This window comes from Eretmochelys imbricata, mitochondrion (genome assembly GCF_965152235.1).
Source record: "Eretmochelys imbricata mitochondrion, complete genome".
Classification (NCBI taxonomy): domain Eukaryota; kingdom Metazoa; phylum Chordata; order Testudines; family Cheloniidae; genus Eretmochelys; species Eretmochelys imbricata.
In genome coordinates, this window is record NC_012398.1 from 2,316 (window position 1) to 16,478 (window position 14,163).

Below are 14,163 nucleotides of genomic sequence, written 5' to 3' on the forward strand. Positions count from 1 at the left end.
GAACATATCTTCTTAACCTAGACCCACAACTCAAAGTGCCAACGGAAAAATGATCCAATATATTTGATCAACGAACCAAGCTACCCCAGGGATAACAGCGCAATCCCATCTTAGAGTCCATATCGACGATGGGGTTTACGACCTCGATGTTGGATCAGGACATCCTGATGGTGCAACCGCTATCAAGGGTTCGTTTGTTCAACGATTAACAGTCCCACGTGATCTGAGTTCAGACCGGAGTAATCCAGGTCGGTTTCTATCTATAGAATTTGAGCTTTTTCCAGTACGAAAGGACCGAAAAACCAAGGCCCATATCAAAAACAAGCCTTACCTTACACTAATGAAACCAACTTAACTAATAATAAGGATAAAACTATGCATCCCAAGCCCCAAAAAAGGGCGAAGTTCGGGTGGCAGAGCCAGGTAAAAATGCAGAAGGCCTAAACCCTTTATTCAGGGGTTCAACTCCCCTCCCAAACTATGAAGACCCTACTATCTAACCTAATATCACCACTCATATACATAATCCCAATTCTAATTGCCGTCGCCTTCTTCACCTTAATTGAACGAAAAATCCTAGGGTACATACAACTCCGAAAAGGCCCAAACATCATTGGCCCTTATGGACTATTACAACCGGTAGCAGACGGCGTAAAACTATTTATTAAAGAACCAATCTATCCATCAAACTCGTCCATTATACTATTCACAATATCCCCAATATTAGCCTTACTACTAGCTCTGTCAATCTGACTACCACTACCACTACCCTTCCCACTAGCTGACCTAAACTTAGGACTACTATTCCTAATCTCTATATCCAGCTTTATAGTTTACTCCATCCTATGATCAGGCTGAGCCTCAAACTCTAAATATGCCTTAATAGGAGCTCTACGAGCAGTTGCCCAAACAATCTCATATGAAGTAACCCTAGGAATTATCTTACTCTCACTAACCCTATTTTCAGGTGGATTCAACATACAAACATTTATAACAACACAAGAACCAATATACCTAGCATTCTCCTCCTGACCACTAATAATAATATGATATATTTCCACACTAGCAGAAACTAACCGAGCACCATTTGACCTTACCGAAGGAGAATCCGAACTAGTATCAGGATTCAACGTTGAATATGCCGCCGGACCATTCGCCCTCTTTTTCCTAGCAGAATACGCCAACATCCTAATAATAAACACTCTCACTGCCATCCTATTTCTAAACTCAACCTACATTAACAACAACCCTGAACTATTCTCCATATTACTAACATCAAAAGTAATACTACTCTCAGGAGGTTTCCTATGAATCCGAGCCTCCTACCCACGATTCCGATATGACCAATTAATACACCTCCTATGAAAGAACTTCCTCCCAATTACCCTTGCACTATGCCTATGACACACCTCCATACCAATCGCCCTATCAGGCCTCCCACCTATACCCTAGGACACGTGCCTGAATAAAGGGTCACCTTGATAGGGTGAACAACAGAGGCTAAAATCCTCTCGTCTCCTTAGAAAAATAGGACTTGAACCTACACCAGAGAGATCAAAACTCCCCATACTTCCATTATACTACATCCTAGTAAAGTCAGCTAATTAAGCTTTCGGGCCCATACCCCGAAAATGTCGGTTAAAATCCCTCCTATACTAATGAATCCACACGCAAATACAATCATCATTCCAAGCCTAATTATAGGACCCCTATTAACAATTTCAAGTAACCACTGAATCCTAGCATGAACTGGCCTAGAAATCAGCACTCTAGCCATTATTCCCCTAATCGCCAAACAACACCATCCACGAGCAACTGAAGCCGCCACTAAATATTTTCTAACACAAGCAACTGCCTCAACACTAATCCTATTCTCCAGCATTACCAATGCCTGAACACTAGGACAATGAAACATTACACAAATATCCAACAACATCTCATGCACAATCCTCACCACAGCCTTAGCCATTAAACTAGGACTAGCTCCATTTCACTTCTGATTACCAGAAGTAATACAAGGAACCTCCACAACAACAGCCCTAATCTTAGCTACCTGACAAAAACTAGCCCCACTATCACTACTAACAATAACTACTCAATCCCTAAATACACCACTACTACTAATACTAGGACTAACATCTGCTCTAATTGGAGGATGAAACGGACTAAATCAAACCCAGCTACGAAAAATCATAGCATTCTCCTCCATCGCCCATCTAGGATGAATAGCCACAATCCTTACTTTATCCCCTAAACTTATACTACTAACATTTTACACCTACACCATCATAACCTCAACAATATTTCTAATAATCAAACTCCTAGAAACAAACAAAATCTCTATAATAATAACCTCATGAACAAAACTCCCAACCATGAACACCCTAATAATACTTACCCTTATATCACTTGCAGGTCTACCACCACTAACAGGATTTATACCAAAATGATTAATTCTACAAGAACTAACTAAACAACATATAATTATTATAGCCACTATAATAGCTATACTCTCACTCCTAACCTTATTCTTCTACCTACGAATTTCATACTACACAACCATTACATTACCACCAAACTCAACCAACTATTCGCAACAATGACGCCACAAAACAAACCAAAAACCCCACTTAGCATTATTAACTACATTATCAACCATCATACTTCCAATTACACCAACCCTATTAACCGTCCCATAGAAACTTAGGATAGACCTACTTAAACCAGAGGCCTTCAAAGCCCCAAACAAGAGATAAAACCTCTTAGTTTCTGCTAAGACCTACAGGATTCTATCCCATATCTCATGAATGCAACTCAAACACTTTAATTAAGCTAAGGCCTTACTAGACAAACGGGCCTTGATCCCATAACAATTTAGTTAACAGCTAAATACCCAATCCAGCGGGCTTTTGCCTACTTTCCCGCTCTATAAAAAGCGGGAAAACCCAGACACCAATAAAGGTGTATCTTCAAATTTGCAATTTAACATGAACTTCACCACAAGGTCTGATAGGAAGAGGAATTAAACCTCTGTAAATAGGGACTACAGCCCAACGCTAATACACTCAGCCACCCTACCTGTGTTTTTAACCCGTTGATTCTTTTCTACCAACCATAAAGACATTGGCACCCTATACTTGATCTTTGGGGCATGAGCAGGAATAGTAGGCACAGCACTCAGTCTATTAATCCGTGCAGAACTAAGCCAACCAGGAACTCTCCTAGGAGATGACCAAATTTATAATGTTATCGTTACAGCCCATGCTTTCATTATAATCTTGTTTATAGTTATACCAATTATAATTGGCGGTTTCGGAAACTGACTTGTTCCACTAATAATTGGAGCACCAGACATAGCATTTCCACGTATAAACAACATAAGCTTTTGACTCCTACCCCCATCACTATTACTACCTCTAGCATCATCAGGAATTGAAGCAGGAGCAGGTACAGGTTGAACAGTATATCCCCCATTAGCCGGAAACCTGGCCCACGCTGGCGCTTCAGTAGACCTAACTATCTTTTCCCTCCACCTAGCTGGCGTATCCTCAATCTTAGGCGCTATCAACTTCATTACTACAGCAATCAACATAAAATCCCCTGCCATATCACAATACCAAACACCCTTATTCGTATGATCTGTACTAATTACAGCTGTTCTATTACTACTCTCGCTACCAGTACTTGCTGCAGGCATTACCATACTACTTACAGACCGAAATCTAAACACAACCTTCTTTGATCCCTCAGGGGGAGGAGACCCAATCCTATATCAACACCTATTCTGATTCTTTGGTCATCCTGAAGTATACATCTTAATCCTTCCAGGATTTGGCATAATCTCCCACATCGTCACCTATTACTCTGGTAAAAAAGAACCATTCGGCTACATAGGAATAGTTTGAGCAATAATATCCATGGGTTTCCTGGGCTTCATCGTATGAGCCCACCACATATCCACCGTTGGAATAGACGTAAATACACGAGCTTATTTCACATCCGCAACAATAATTATTGCCATCCCAACAGGAGTAAAAGTATTCAGCTGATTAGCCACTCTACATGGTGGAATAATTAAATGAGACGCTGCCATACTCTGAGCCCTAGGTTTCATCTTCCTCTTCACTATTGGCGGATTAACAGGTATTGTATTAGCCAACTCATCACTAGACATTGTATTACACGATACTTATTATGTAGTGGCACACTTCCACTATGTTCTTTCAATAGGGGCCGTATTTGCCATCATAGCAGGATTTACTCACTGATTCCCTCTTTTCACAGGATATTCACTACACCAAACCTGAACAAAAGTACATTTTGGAGTAATATTTACAGGCGTTAACATAACCTTCTTCCCTCAACATTTCTTAGGACTAGCTGGAATACCACGACGCTATTCTCATTATCCAGACGCATACACCCTATGAAATTCCATCTCATCAATCGGATCTTTAATTTCTATAGTAGCAGTAATTATAATAATATTCATCATTTGAGAAGCATTCTCCTCAAAACGAAAAGTCGCAACAGTAGAACTTACAATTACCAATGTAGAATGATTACATGGCTGCCCTCCCCCATATCACACATACGAAGAACCAGCTCACGTACAAACCCAAGAAAGGAGGGAATCGAACCCCCTTAAATTAGTTTCAAGCCAACCACATAACCTCTATGTTTCCTTCTTTAAAGACGTTAGTAAAAGATATTACTTAACCTTGTCAAGGTTAAATTATAGGTGAAATCCCTTTACGACTTAATGGCACATCCCCTTCAATTAGGATTCCAAGATGCAATATCACCTATTATAGAAGAACTCCTCCACTTCCACGACCACACTCTAATAATTGTATTCTTAATTAGTACTCTAGTACTTTACATCATCACACTAATAATAACAACAAAACTAACATACACCAACACTATAAATGCTCAAGAAGTAGAGATAATTTGGACCATCTTACCAGCTATTGTCCTTAATCACATTGCACTCCCATCTTTACCAGTACTGTACTTAATAGACGAAATTAATAACCCACACTTAACCATCAAAGCCATAGGACATCAATGATACTGAACATATGAATATACTGACTACGAAAATCTTGAATTCGACTCTTACATAATTCCAACCCAAGATCTACCAAACGGACACTTCCGATTACTAGAGGTAGACCATCGTATAGTAATACCAATAGAATCACCTATCCGAATACTAATCTCAGCTGAAGACGTCCTACACTCATGAGCAGTGCCATCACTAGGTGTAAAAACAGATGCCATCCCAGGACGACTAAACCAAGCAACCTTCATCATTACTCGACCAGGAGTATTCTTCGGACAATGCTCAGAAATCTGCGGCGCCAACCATAGCTTCATACCAATCGTAGTAGAATCCGTACCCCTACAACACTTTGAAAACTGATCTTCACTAATACTTTCTTAACACTATAGAAGCTAAACAGGATAGCGCTAGCCTTTTAAGCTAGAAAAAGAGAACTCCCCACCCTCCTTAGTGATATGCCCCAACTTAACCCAAATCCATGACTTATAATTCTACTCTCCACATGACTAATTTACACCATCATCTTACAACCAAAAATTACATCTTACCTATCAATAAACAATCCAACTAATAAAAACAATAAAGTCAATATAAACCCCTGAACCTGACCATGAACCCAACATTCTTCGACCAATTCATAAGCCCACAAATCCTAGGAATTCCACTAACCATTCTAGCCTTACTAATACCATCAATTATTTTTCCCACCCAAAACACCCGATGATTAACCAACCGTTTTTCAACGCTCCAATCATGAATAATCAACTCATTCACAAAACAACTGATACTCCCAATTAACAAAACGGGCCATCAATGATCCATCATCCTAACATCATTAATAACCATACTATTAACAATTAACCTACTAGGACTTCTACCATACACCTTTACTCCTACCACACAACTTTCCTTAAACATAGGACTAGCCATCCCAATATGACTCGCTACAGTACTCACAGGACTTCGAAACCAACCAACAACATCACTAGGACACCTATTACCAGAAGGCACTCCAACCCTATTAACTCCAATCCTTATCATCATCGAAACAATCAGCCTATTCATCCGACCATTAGCTTTAGGTGTACGACTCACAGCCAACTTAACAGCCGGACATCTACTAATTCAGCTTACCTCAACCGCAACACTAGCCCTACTCCCAACAATACCCACCCTATCATTACTAACTATAACTATTCTTTCCTTACTAACAATTTTAGAATTAGCTGTAGCCATAATTCAAGCTTACGTATTTGTTCTTCTACTAAGCCTATATTTACAAGAAAACACCTAATGGCCCACCAAACACACGCCTACCATATAGTTGATCCAAGCCCATGACCATTAACAGGAGCAGCAGCAGCACTACTAATAACCTCAGGACTCGCCATATGATTTCACTACAACTCAATACTACTAATAACCCTAGGTTTACTAACCATACTCCTAACCATATTTCAATGATGACGAGATATTATCCGAGAAGGAACTTTCCAAGGACATCATACTCCCCCAGTACAAAAAGGCTTACGATATGGTATAATCTTATTCATCACATCAGAAGTATTTTTCTTTATCGGATTTTTCTGAGCTTTCTACCATTCAAGCCTAGCCCCTACCCCAGAACTAGGAGGATGTTGACCACCTACAGGAATCACACCACTAAACCCATTCGAAGTTCCCCTATTAAATACAGCAGTATTATTAGCCTCAGGAGTAACAATTACCTGAGCCCATCATAGCCTAATAGAAGCAAACCGAAACCAAACCACCCAAGCCCTCACCATTACAATTCTACTAGGACTATACTTCACAGCATTACAAGCTATAGAATACTACGAAGCCCCATTCACAATTGCCGATGGAGTATACGGCTCAACATTTTTTGTAGCAACAGGCTTTCACGGGCTCCACGTAATTATCGGCTCAACATTCCTAATTGTCTGCTTACTACGACAAATTAAATTCCATTTCACCTCTACCCACCACTTCGGATTTGAAGCAGCCGCCTGATATTGACACTTCGTAGACGTTGTATGACTATTCCTCTACGTATCAATCTACTGATGAGGCTCATGCTCCCCTAGTATAACAGTACAAGTGACTTCCAATCACTAAGTTTTAGTTCAACCCTAAAGAAGAGCAATGAACGTAACAATATCTATCATAACAATAGCCCTTATTCTCTCAACAATCCTAATAATATTAAACTACTGACTAACAATAATAAAACCAGACAACGAAAAATTATCCCCATACGAATGTGGATTTGACCCACTAGAATCAGCCCGTCTACCATTCTCAATCCGATTCTTCCTTGTAGCAATCTTATTCCTACTATTTGACCTAGAAATTGCACTACTCTTACCCCTACCATGAGCCACTCAACTCCCATCTCCAACCCTAACCTTCACCTGAACCCTTATTATTCTACTTCTACTAACACTAGGCCTTACCTATGAATGAATCCAAGGAGGCCTAGAATGAGCAGAATAGGTAACTAGTCTAACACAAGACAACTAATTTCGACTTAGTAAATCATGATTGAAATTCATGGTTTCCAAATGACACCATTACACTTCAGCTACCACTCCACCTTCATCATCAGTATTATAGGCCTCTCACTACACCGAACTCATTTAATCTCAACCCTACTATGCCTAGAAAGCATTATACTATCTCTATTTATTGCCTTAGCAATATGACCCACCCAACTACAAACCCCATCACTTATACTCACCCCCATACTAATATTATCCTTCTCAGCCTGCGAAGCTGGCATAGGCCTATCTTTACTAGTAGCATCTTCACGAACTCATGGTTCAGACCAACTACAAAACCTAAATCTTTTACAATGCTAAAAATCCTACTCCCAACAATTATATTACTACCAATAACCACACTATGTAAACCAAAACAACTATGGATCTCTACATTAATTCATAGCCTAATAATCGCCACTCTAAGCTTACAATGATTCAAACCTTCCATAGAACCAACCATAAACTTTTCCAATAATTACTTAGGAGTAGACCAAATCTCAGCTCCACTATTAATCCTATCATGCTGACTCACCCCCCTAATAATCTTAGCTAGCCAAAACCACCTAACCACCGAACCAACTTCACGAAAACGGATCTTCACCTTCACCATCATCTTACTACAAATCTCACTAATACTAGCCTTCTCAACCACAGAACTAATTATATTCTTCATCGCATTCGAAACTACACTTATCCCAACGCTAGTAATCATCACACGATGAGGCAACCAAATAGAACGACTAAGTGCAGGAACTTACTTCCTATTTTATACCCTCATTGGATCTCTCCCACTACTAATCGCTCTCTTATCCCTAAAAACTAAAAATGGTTCCCTATCTATACACACAATAACACTAACTCAACCTACCATACGGAACTCATGAACCTACACAACATGATGATTTGCACTACTAATAGCCTTCATAACCAAAATACCGCTATACGGGTTACACTTATGATTACCAAAAGCACATGTAGAAGCCCCAATCGCAGGCTCAATAATTCTAGCCGCAGTATTACTAAAACTAGGAAAATACGGCATTATCCGTGTCACAATAATAATAACCCCCTTATCAAAAACACTTTCCTACCCCTTTATGGCACTTGCACTATGAGGAGTAATCATAACTAGCTCTATCTGCTTGCGACAAACAGACCTAAAATCACTAATCGCCTACTCATCAGTAAGCCATATAGGTCTAGTTATCGCCGCAACACTAACACAAACCCAATGAGCCTACACCGGCGCAATTACACTTATAATTGCCCACGGCTTAACATCATCAATACTTTTCTGCCTAGCTAATACAAATTACGAACGAACCCACAGCCGAACACTACTATTAGCCCGAAATATACAACTTTTACTCCCCCTAATAAGCTTATGATGATTACTCGCCAGCTTAACCAATATAGCCCTTCCACCAACCATTAACCTAATAGGAGAATTAACCATTATTACCTCACTATTTAATTGATCCAACATTACAATCCTATTAACAGGCTTACGAACCCTAATCACTGCTACCTATACCCTATATATACTATCTACAACACAATGAGGAGAAACACCCTCATATATCAAAACTATTTCCCCAACCCACACACGAGAACATCTCCTCATATCACTACACATTCTACCAATAACCCTACTAATAATAAAACCAGAACTAATCTGAGGCCCCTTCTATTGTTAATATAGTTTCAAAACAAACATTAGACTGTGGCTCTAAAAATAGGAGTTAAAATCTCCTTATAAACCGAGAGAGGTATAATACAATAAGAACTGCTAATTCCTACATCTGAGATTAATCCCTCAGCTCCCTCACTTTTAAAGGATAGAAGTAATCCACTGGTTTTAGGAACCACAAACCCTTGGTGCAATTCCAAGTAAAAGTAATGACTCTACTAATAAATTCAACCTTCCTCCTAGCCTTAATTACACTAATACTCCCACTAACAACACCAGCGCACCCTAAAACATGAACACCTATAAAAACAAAAACAGCAGTAAAAATAGCATTCTTCATCACCTTGATCCCATTAGTCTCCTTCATTTATACAGACATCGAATCTATCATCACTAACCTACACTGATTAACCACATCCACATTCACCATAAACATAAGCTTTAAATTTGATCAATACTCTATCATGTTTGTCCCAATCGCCTTATATGTCACATGATCCATCCTAGAATTTACACACTGATACATAGCCACCGATCCTCATATCACAAAATTCTTCAAATACCTACTAATCTTTCTAGTAGCCATAATAATTTTAGTAACAGCTAATAACATATTCCAATTTTTCATCGGCTGAGAAGGAGTAGGAATTATATCCTTCCTCCTAATTGGATGATGACATGGACGAGCAGAAGCAAATTTATCAGCCCTACAAGCCATTATCTATAACCGTATTGGAGACATTGGACTAATCCTCAGTATAGCCTGATTATCAACAAACCTAAACACATGAGAACTACAACAAATCTTCACCCACACCAATACTACCCCACTACTTCCACTCCTAGGGCTAATCCTAGCCGCAACAGGAAAATCAGCCCAATTTGGCCTCCATCCCTGACTACCAGCAGCTATAGAAGGCCCCACCCCAGTCTCAGCATTACTACACTCAAGCACTATAGTAGTTGCTGGCATCTTCCTACTAATTCGAATACACCCAATCTTAACCACCAATAACACAGCCCTTTCAATCTGCCTCTGTCTAGGAGCCACCACCACACTATTCACAGCTTTTTGTGCCCTAACTCAAAATGATATCAAAAAAATCATTGCCTTCTCCACATCAAGCCAACTAGGCCTTATAATAGTGACTATCGGCCTAAACCAACCACAACTAGCTTTCCTACACATCTCCATACACGCATTCTTTAAAGCCATACTATTCCTATGCTCAGGCTCTATTATTCACAACCTAAATAACGAACAAGACATTCGAAAAATAGGAGGACTACACAAATCCCTACCAATTACCTCTTCATGCCTAACTATTGGCAGCATAGCACTTACAGGTATACCATTCATAACTGGATTCTACTCCAAAGACATTATTATCGAAACTATAAACACATCATATATAAACGCCTGAGCCCTACTCCTAACATTAATTGCAACCTCATTCACCACAATCTACAGTCTCCGCATCTTAATCTTCGTACAAACAGGAAACCCACGATACCCCTCCACACTTCTATTAAACGAAAATAACCCAACAATCATCAACCCGATCACCCGCCTAGCAATAGGCAGCATCATCGCAGGATTACTTATTTCACTAAACATCGCACCATTAAAAACTCCTCCAACAACTATACCAACATACATTAAAACCACAGCATTAACAATAACAATCCTAGGCCTATTACTAGCTTTAGAATTAACCATAATAATAAACAAAACCCAAAAACCCTCCAACATCCACAACCTTTCAAACTTATTAGCATACTTCAACACCCTAATACACCGTTCACTACCAATAATAAACTTAAAATTTAGCCAAAACATCACAACACATCTAATCGATCTAGCCTGATATGAAAACGTTGGCCCAAAAGGATTAAGCAAATCACAAATCACCCCAATTACAATCTCATCTTCATCACAAAAGGGCCTTATTAAAATCTATATAACCTCATTTATCCTATCACTAACATTACTAATACTCCTCACCACCTAATCGGACGAAGCACCCCACGAGACAAACCACGAACCAGCTCCATCACAACAAATAACGTCAACAACAACCCTCAACCAGCAATTAAAAACAACCAACTACCAAATAAAACCACGCTACCCCACCAAAATTTCACCGAACAACAAACAACCCACCAGCATCAATTGTAACACCACCATACCTTTCCATACTCCACAGTCAATAACACATTACCCCATACCTTACAATAACTAAAACATAAATCATATACATAAACCACTCCACCCCGATTACCTCATGCAACAGGATAAGGCTCTTCCACTAACGCAGATGAATAAGCAAAAATAACTAACATACCACCCAAATAAATTAAAAATAACACTACAGAAACAAAAGACCCTCCTATACTAACTAATAACCCACAACCAAAAGCCGCTCCCAGAACCAAGCTTAAAACCCCATAATATGGGGACGGATTACAAGACACCCCAACCATCCAAAAAACAAAACAAAACCCAAATAAAAATGCAAAATACATCATAATTTTCGCCTGGACTTCAACCAAGACCAATGATTTGAAAAACCACCGTTGTATTCAACTACAAAAACTTAATGGCCACGAACCTACGAAAAACCCATCCAATAATAAAAATCATCAATAACTCATTCATCGACTTACCAAGCCCCTCTAACATCTCTGCATGATGAAACTTCGGATCACTACTAGCTACCTGCTTAGCACTACAAATCATCACTGGAATCTTCCTAGCAATACATTACTCACCAGACATCTCTATAGCTTTCTCATCAATCGCCCACATCACCCGAGATGTACAATACGGATGACTTATCCGCAACATACACGCCAACGGAGCCTCCCTATTTTTTATATGTATCTATCTCCATATCGGACGAGGAATCTACTACGGCTCCTACCTATACAAAGAAACCTGAAACACCGGAATTATCCTCCTACTACTAGTAATAGCCACCGCATTCGTAGGTTACGTCCTACCATGAGGACAAATATCATTTTGAGGGGCTACTGTCATCACCAACTTACTATCAGCCATCCCATACATCGGTAATACACTAGTACAATGAATCTGAGGAGGCTTCTCAGTAGACAACGCAACCCTAACACGATTCTTCACCTTTCACTTTCTACTACCATTTGCCATCACCGGTCTTACAATAGTACACCTACTATTCCTACACGAAACAGGTTCAAACAACCCAACAGGACTAAACTCAAACTCTGACAAAATTCCATTCCACCCCTACTTCTCCTACAAAGACTTACTAGGACTCATCTTAATATTAACCTTTCTCCTAACCCTAACATTTTTCTCCCCATACCTACTAGGAGACCCAGACAACTTCACACCAGCTAACCCTCTATCCACCCCTCCCCACATTAAACCAGAATGATATTTTCTATTTGCCTACGCAATCCTACGATCAATCCCAAACAAACTAGGCGGAGTACTAGCCCTACTATCCTCAATTCTAGTACTATTCTTAATACCCACCCTACACACATCAAAACAACGAACAGCCTCATTCCGACCACTCACTCAAATCCTATTTTGATCCCTAGTAGCTGATCTCCTAGTACTAACATGAATTGGAGGCCAACCAGTCGAAGATCCATTTATTACCATCGGTCAAGTAGCCTCTAGCCTTTACTTCCTAATCCTACTTGTCCTTATACCAACAACAGGCATAATCGAAAACAAAATATTAAAACTAAAATATTCTAGTAGCTTAACCCCAAAGCATTGGTCTTGTAAACCAAAGATTGAAAACTATAACCTTCCTAGAATAATCAAAAGAGAAGGACTTAAACCTTCTTCCCCGGGCCCCAAAACCGGAATCCTGTCAATTAAACTATCCTTTGACGCAAAAATAAAAGCGAACACACAAATGGTACCTATATCCTCTACCGTGCCCAGTAAGACCAATAGCCGCAATACTTACCTATGTATTATTGTACATCTACTTATTTACCGCTAGCATATGACCAGTAGTACTGCTGATTAATTTGACCTAAAACATAAAATTATTGAATTTACATAAACTGTTTAAATTAAATGACTATTATATAGGTAATAAAAATGAAATGGTATAGGACATAACATTAAGCAATTATTCTTAACCATGAATATCGTCACAGTAATAGGTTATTTCTTAGTTTAACTCATCACGAGAAATAAGCAACCCTTGTTAGTAAGATACAACATTACCAGTTTCAAGCCCATTAATTCATGGCGTACATAACTGATCTATTCTGGCCTCTGGTTGTTTTTTCAACCACATCAAATTGGGTAAGTTCATTCATCTCTTTTTAAGAGGCCTCTGGTTAAATGAGTTCTATACATTAAATTTATAACCTGGCATAAGGTAGCTTTACTTGCATATAGTAGTCTTTTTTTTCTCTGTAGGTTCAGGCCCGCATAACTGATACCTGCCGAATTGATGAAACTGGACCTACGTTTAAGATGATTGGTCGTGCAAGATAATCAATGGTATTATTAATTAATGCTTGCAAGACATATATCTTTATAAAAACCCACAACAGTGATTTACAAGCCTAACCTATTACAACTATACCTTTTAGTTAAACCCCCCCCCCCCCATTAAACTCAACATCAGCCCGGAATAACTATTTACTTCTTTGCCAAACCCCTAAATCCAAGACTAACTAAACTGACACAACTTTAAACCGTATAAGCATTACACAAACCAATAGGACATATATATCATATATATCATATATATCATATATATCATATATATCATATATATCATATATATCATATATACCATATATATCATATATATCATATTGTATGTACTTATATATATACATAT

The 14,163-nt window shown here is 39.0% G+C and overlaps 13 protein-coding genes across 13 annotated transcripts, besides 23 other annotated features; 12 read left to right on the forward strand and 1 right to left on the reverse strand. All coding sequences in view use genetic code 2, as the record gives it.

Annotated features, from left to right (window-relative positions):
• Nucleotides 1-404, forward strand: part of an rRNA (l-rRNA) that runs on past the window's edge.
• Nucleotides 405-480, forward strand: a tRNA (tRNA-Leu).
• On the forward strand, nt 481-1,451 carry ND1 (NADH dehydrogenase subunit 1). Its single transcript has one exon. A coding segment is annotated over exon 1 (971 nt).
• Nucleotides 1,452-1,520, forward strand: a tRNA (tRNA-Ile).
• Nucleotides 1,520-1,590, reverse strand: a tRNA (tRNA-Gln).
• Nucleotides 1,590-1,658, forward strand: a tRNA (tRNA-Met).
• On the forward strand, nt 1,659-2,697 carry ND2 (NADH dehydrogenase subunit 2). Its single transcript has one exon. A coding segment is annotated over exon 1 (1,039 nt).
• Nucleotides 2,698-2,772, forward strand: a tRNA (tRNA-Trp).
• A 1-nt stretch (nt 2,773) lies between these two features.
• Nucleotides 2,774-2,842, reverse strand: a tRNA (tRNA-Ala).
• A 1-nt stretch (nt 2,843) lies between these two features.
• Nucleotides 2,844-2,916, forward strand: a tRNA (tRNA-Asn).
• A 1-nt stretch (nt 2,917) lies between these two features.
• Nucleotides 2,918-2,943: a stem loop (may function as an origin for replicating the light strand).
• Nucleotides 2,942-3,007, reverse strand: a tRNA (tRNA-Cys).
• Nucleotides 3,008-3,079, reverse strand: a tRNA (tRNA-Tyr).
• Nucleotide 3,080: 1 nt separating this feature from the next.
• COX1 (cytochrome c oxidase subunit I) lies at nt 3,081-4,628 on the forward strand. Its single transcript has one exon. It carries the CDS (start codon nt 3,081-3,083, stop codon nt 4,626-4,628), a length of 1,548 nt encoding a protein of 515 aa, YP_002726508.1.
• Nucleotides 4,620-4,690, reverse strand: a tRNA (tRNA-Ser).
• A 2-nt stretch (nt 4,691-4,692) lies between these two features.
• Nucleotides 4,693-4,762, forward strand: a tRNA (tRNA-Asp).
• On the forward strand, nt 4,763-5,449 carry COX2 (cytochrome c oxidase subunit II). Its single transcript has one exon. The coding sequence runs from the start codon at nt 4,763-4,765 to the stop codon at nt 5,447-5,449; it is 687 nt and encodes a 228-aa protein (YP_002726509.1).
• Nucleotides 5,450-5,522, forward strand: a tRNA (tRNA-Lys).
• Nucleotide 5,523: 1 nt separating this feature from the next.
• On the forward strand, nt 5,524-5,709 carry ATP8 (ATP synthase F0 subunit 8). The gene has a single exon. The coding sequence runs from the start codon at nt 5,524-5,526 to the stop codon at nt 5,707-5,709; it is 186 nt and encodes a 61-aa protein (YP_002726510.1).
• ATP6 (ATP synthase F0 subunit 6) lies at nt 5,679-6,361 on the forward strand. The gene has a single exon. A coding segment is annotated over exon 1 (683 nt).
• COX3 (cytochrome c oxidase subunit III) lies at nt 6,362-7,145 on the forward strand. Its single transcript has one exon. A coding segment is annotated over exon 1 (784 nt).
• Nucleotides 7,146-7,213, forward strand: a tRNA (tRNA-Gly).
• Nucleotides 7,214-7,562, forward strand: ND3 (NADH dehydrogenase subunit 3). Its single transcript has one exon. A coding segment is annotated over exon 1 (349 nt).
• Nucleotides 7,563-7,632, forward strand: a tRNA (tRNA-Arg).
• On the forward strand, nt 7,633-7,929 carry ND4L (NADH dehydrogenase subunit 4L). The gene has a single exon. It carries the CDS (start codon nt 7,633-7,635, stop codon nt 7,927-7,929), a length of 297 nt encoding a protein of 98 aa, YP_002726514.1.
• Nucleotides 7,923-9,303, forward strand: ND4 (NADH dehydrogenase subunit 4). Its single transcript has one exon. A coding segment is annotated over exon 1 (1,381 nt).
• Nucleotides 9,304-9,373, forward strand: a tRNA (tRNA-His).
• Nucleotides 9,374-9,439, forward strand: a tRNA (tRNA-Ser).
• Nucleotides 9,439-9,510, forward strand: a tRNA (tRNA-Leu).
• ND5 (NADH dehydrogenase subunit 5) lies at nt 9,511-11,313 on the forward strand. The gene has a single exon. The coding sequence runs from the start codon at nt 9,511-9,513 to the stop codon at nt 11,311-11,313; it is 1,803 nt and encodes a 600-aa protein (YP_002726516.1).
• Nucleotides 11,309-11,830, reverse strand: ND6 (NADH dehydrogenase subunit 6). The gene has a single exon. The coding sequence runs from the start codon at nt 11,828-11,830 to the stop codon at nt 11,309-11,311; it is 522 nt and encodes a 173-aa protein (YP_002726517.1).
• Nucleotides 11,831-11,898, reverse strand: a tRNA (tRNA-Glu).
• Nucleotides 11,899-11,901: 3 nt separating this feature from the next.
• Nucleotides 11,902-13,045, forward strand: CYTB (cytochrome b). Its single transcript has one exon. A coding segment is annotated over exon 1 (1,144 nt).
• Nucleotides 13,046-13,116, forward strand: a tRNA (tRNA-Thr).
• Nucleotide 13,117: 1 nt separating this feature from the next.
• Nucleotides 13,118-13,189, forward strand: a tRNA (tRNA-Pro).
• Nucleotides 13,190-14,163: a repeat region (control region; region may include an origin for replicating the heavy strand).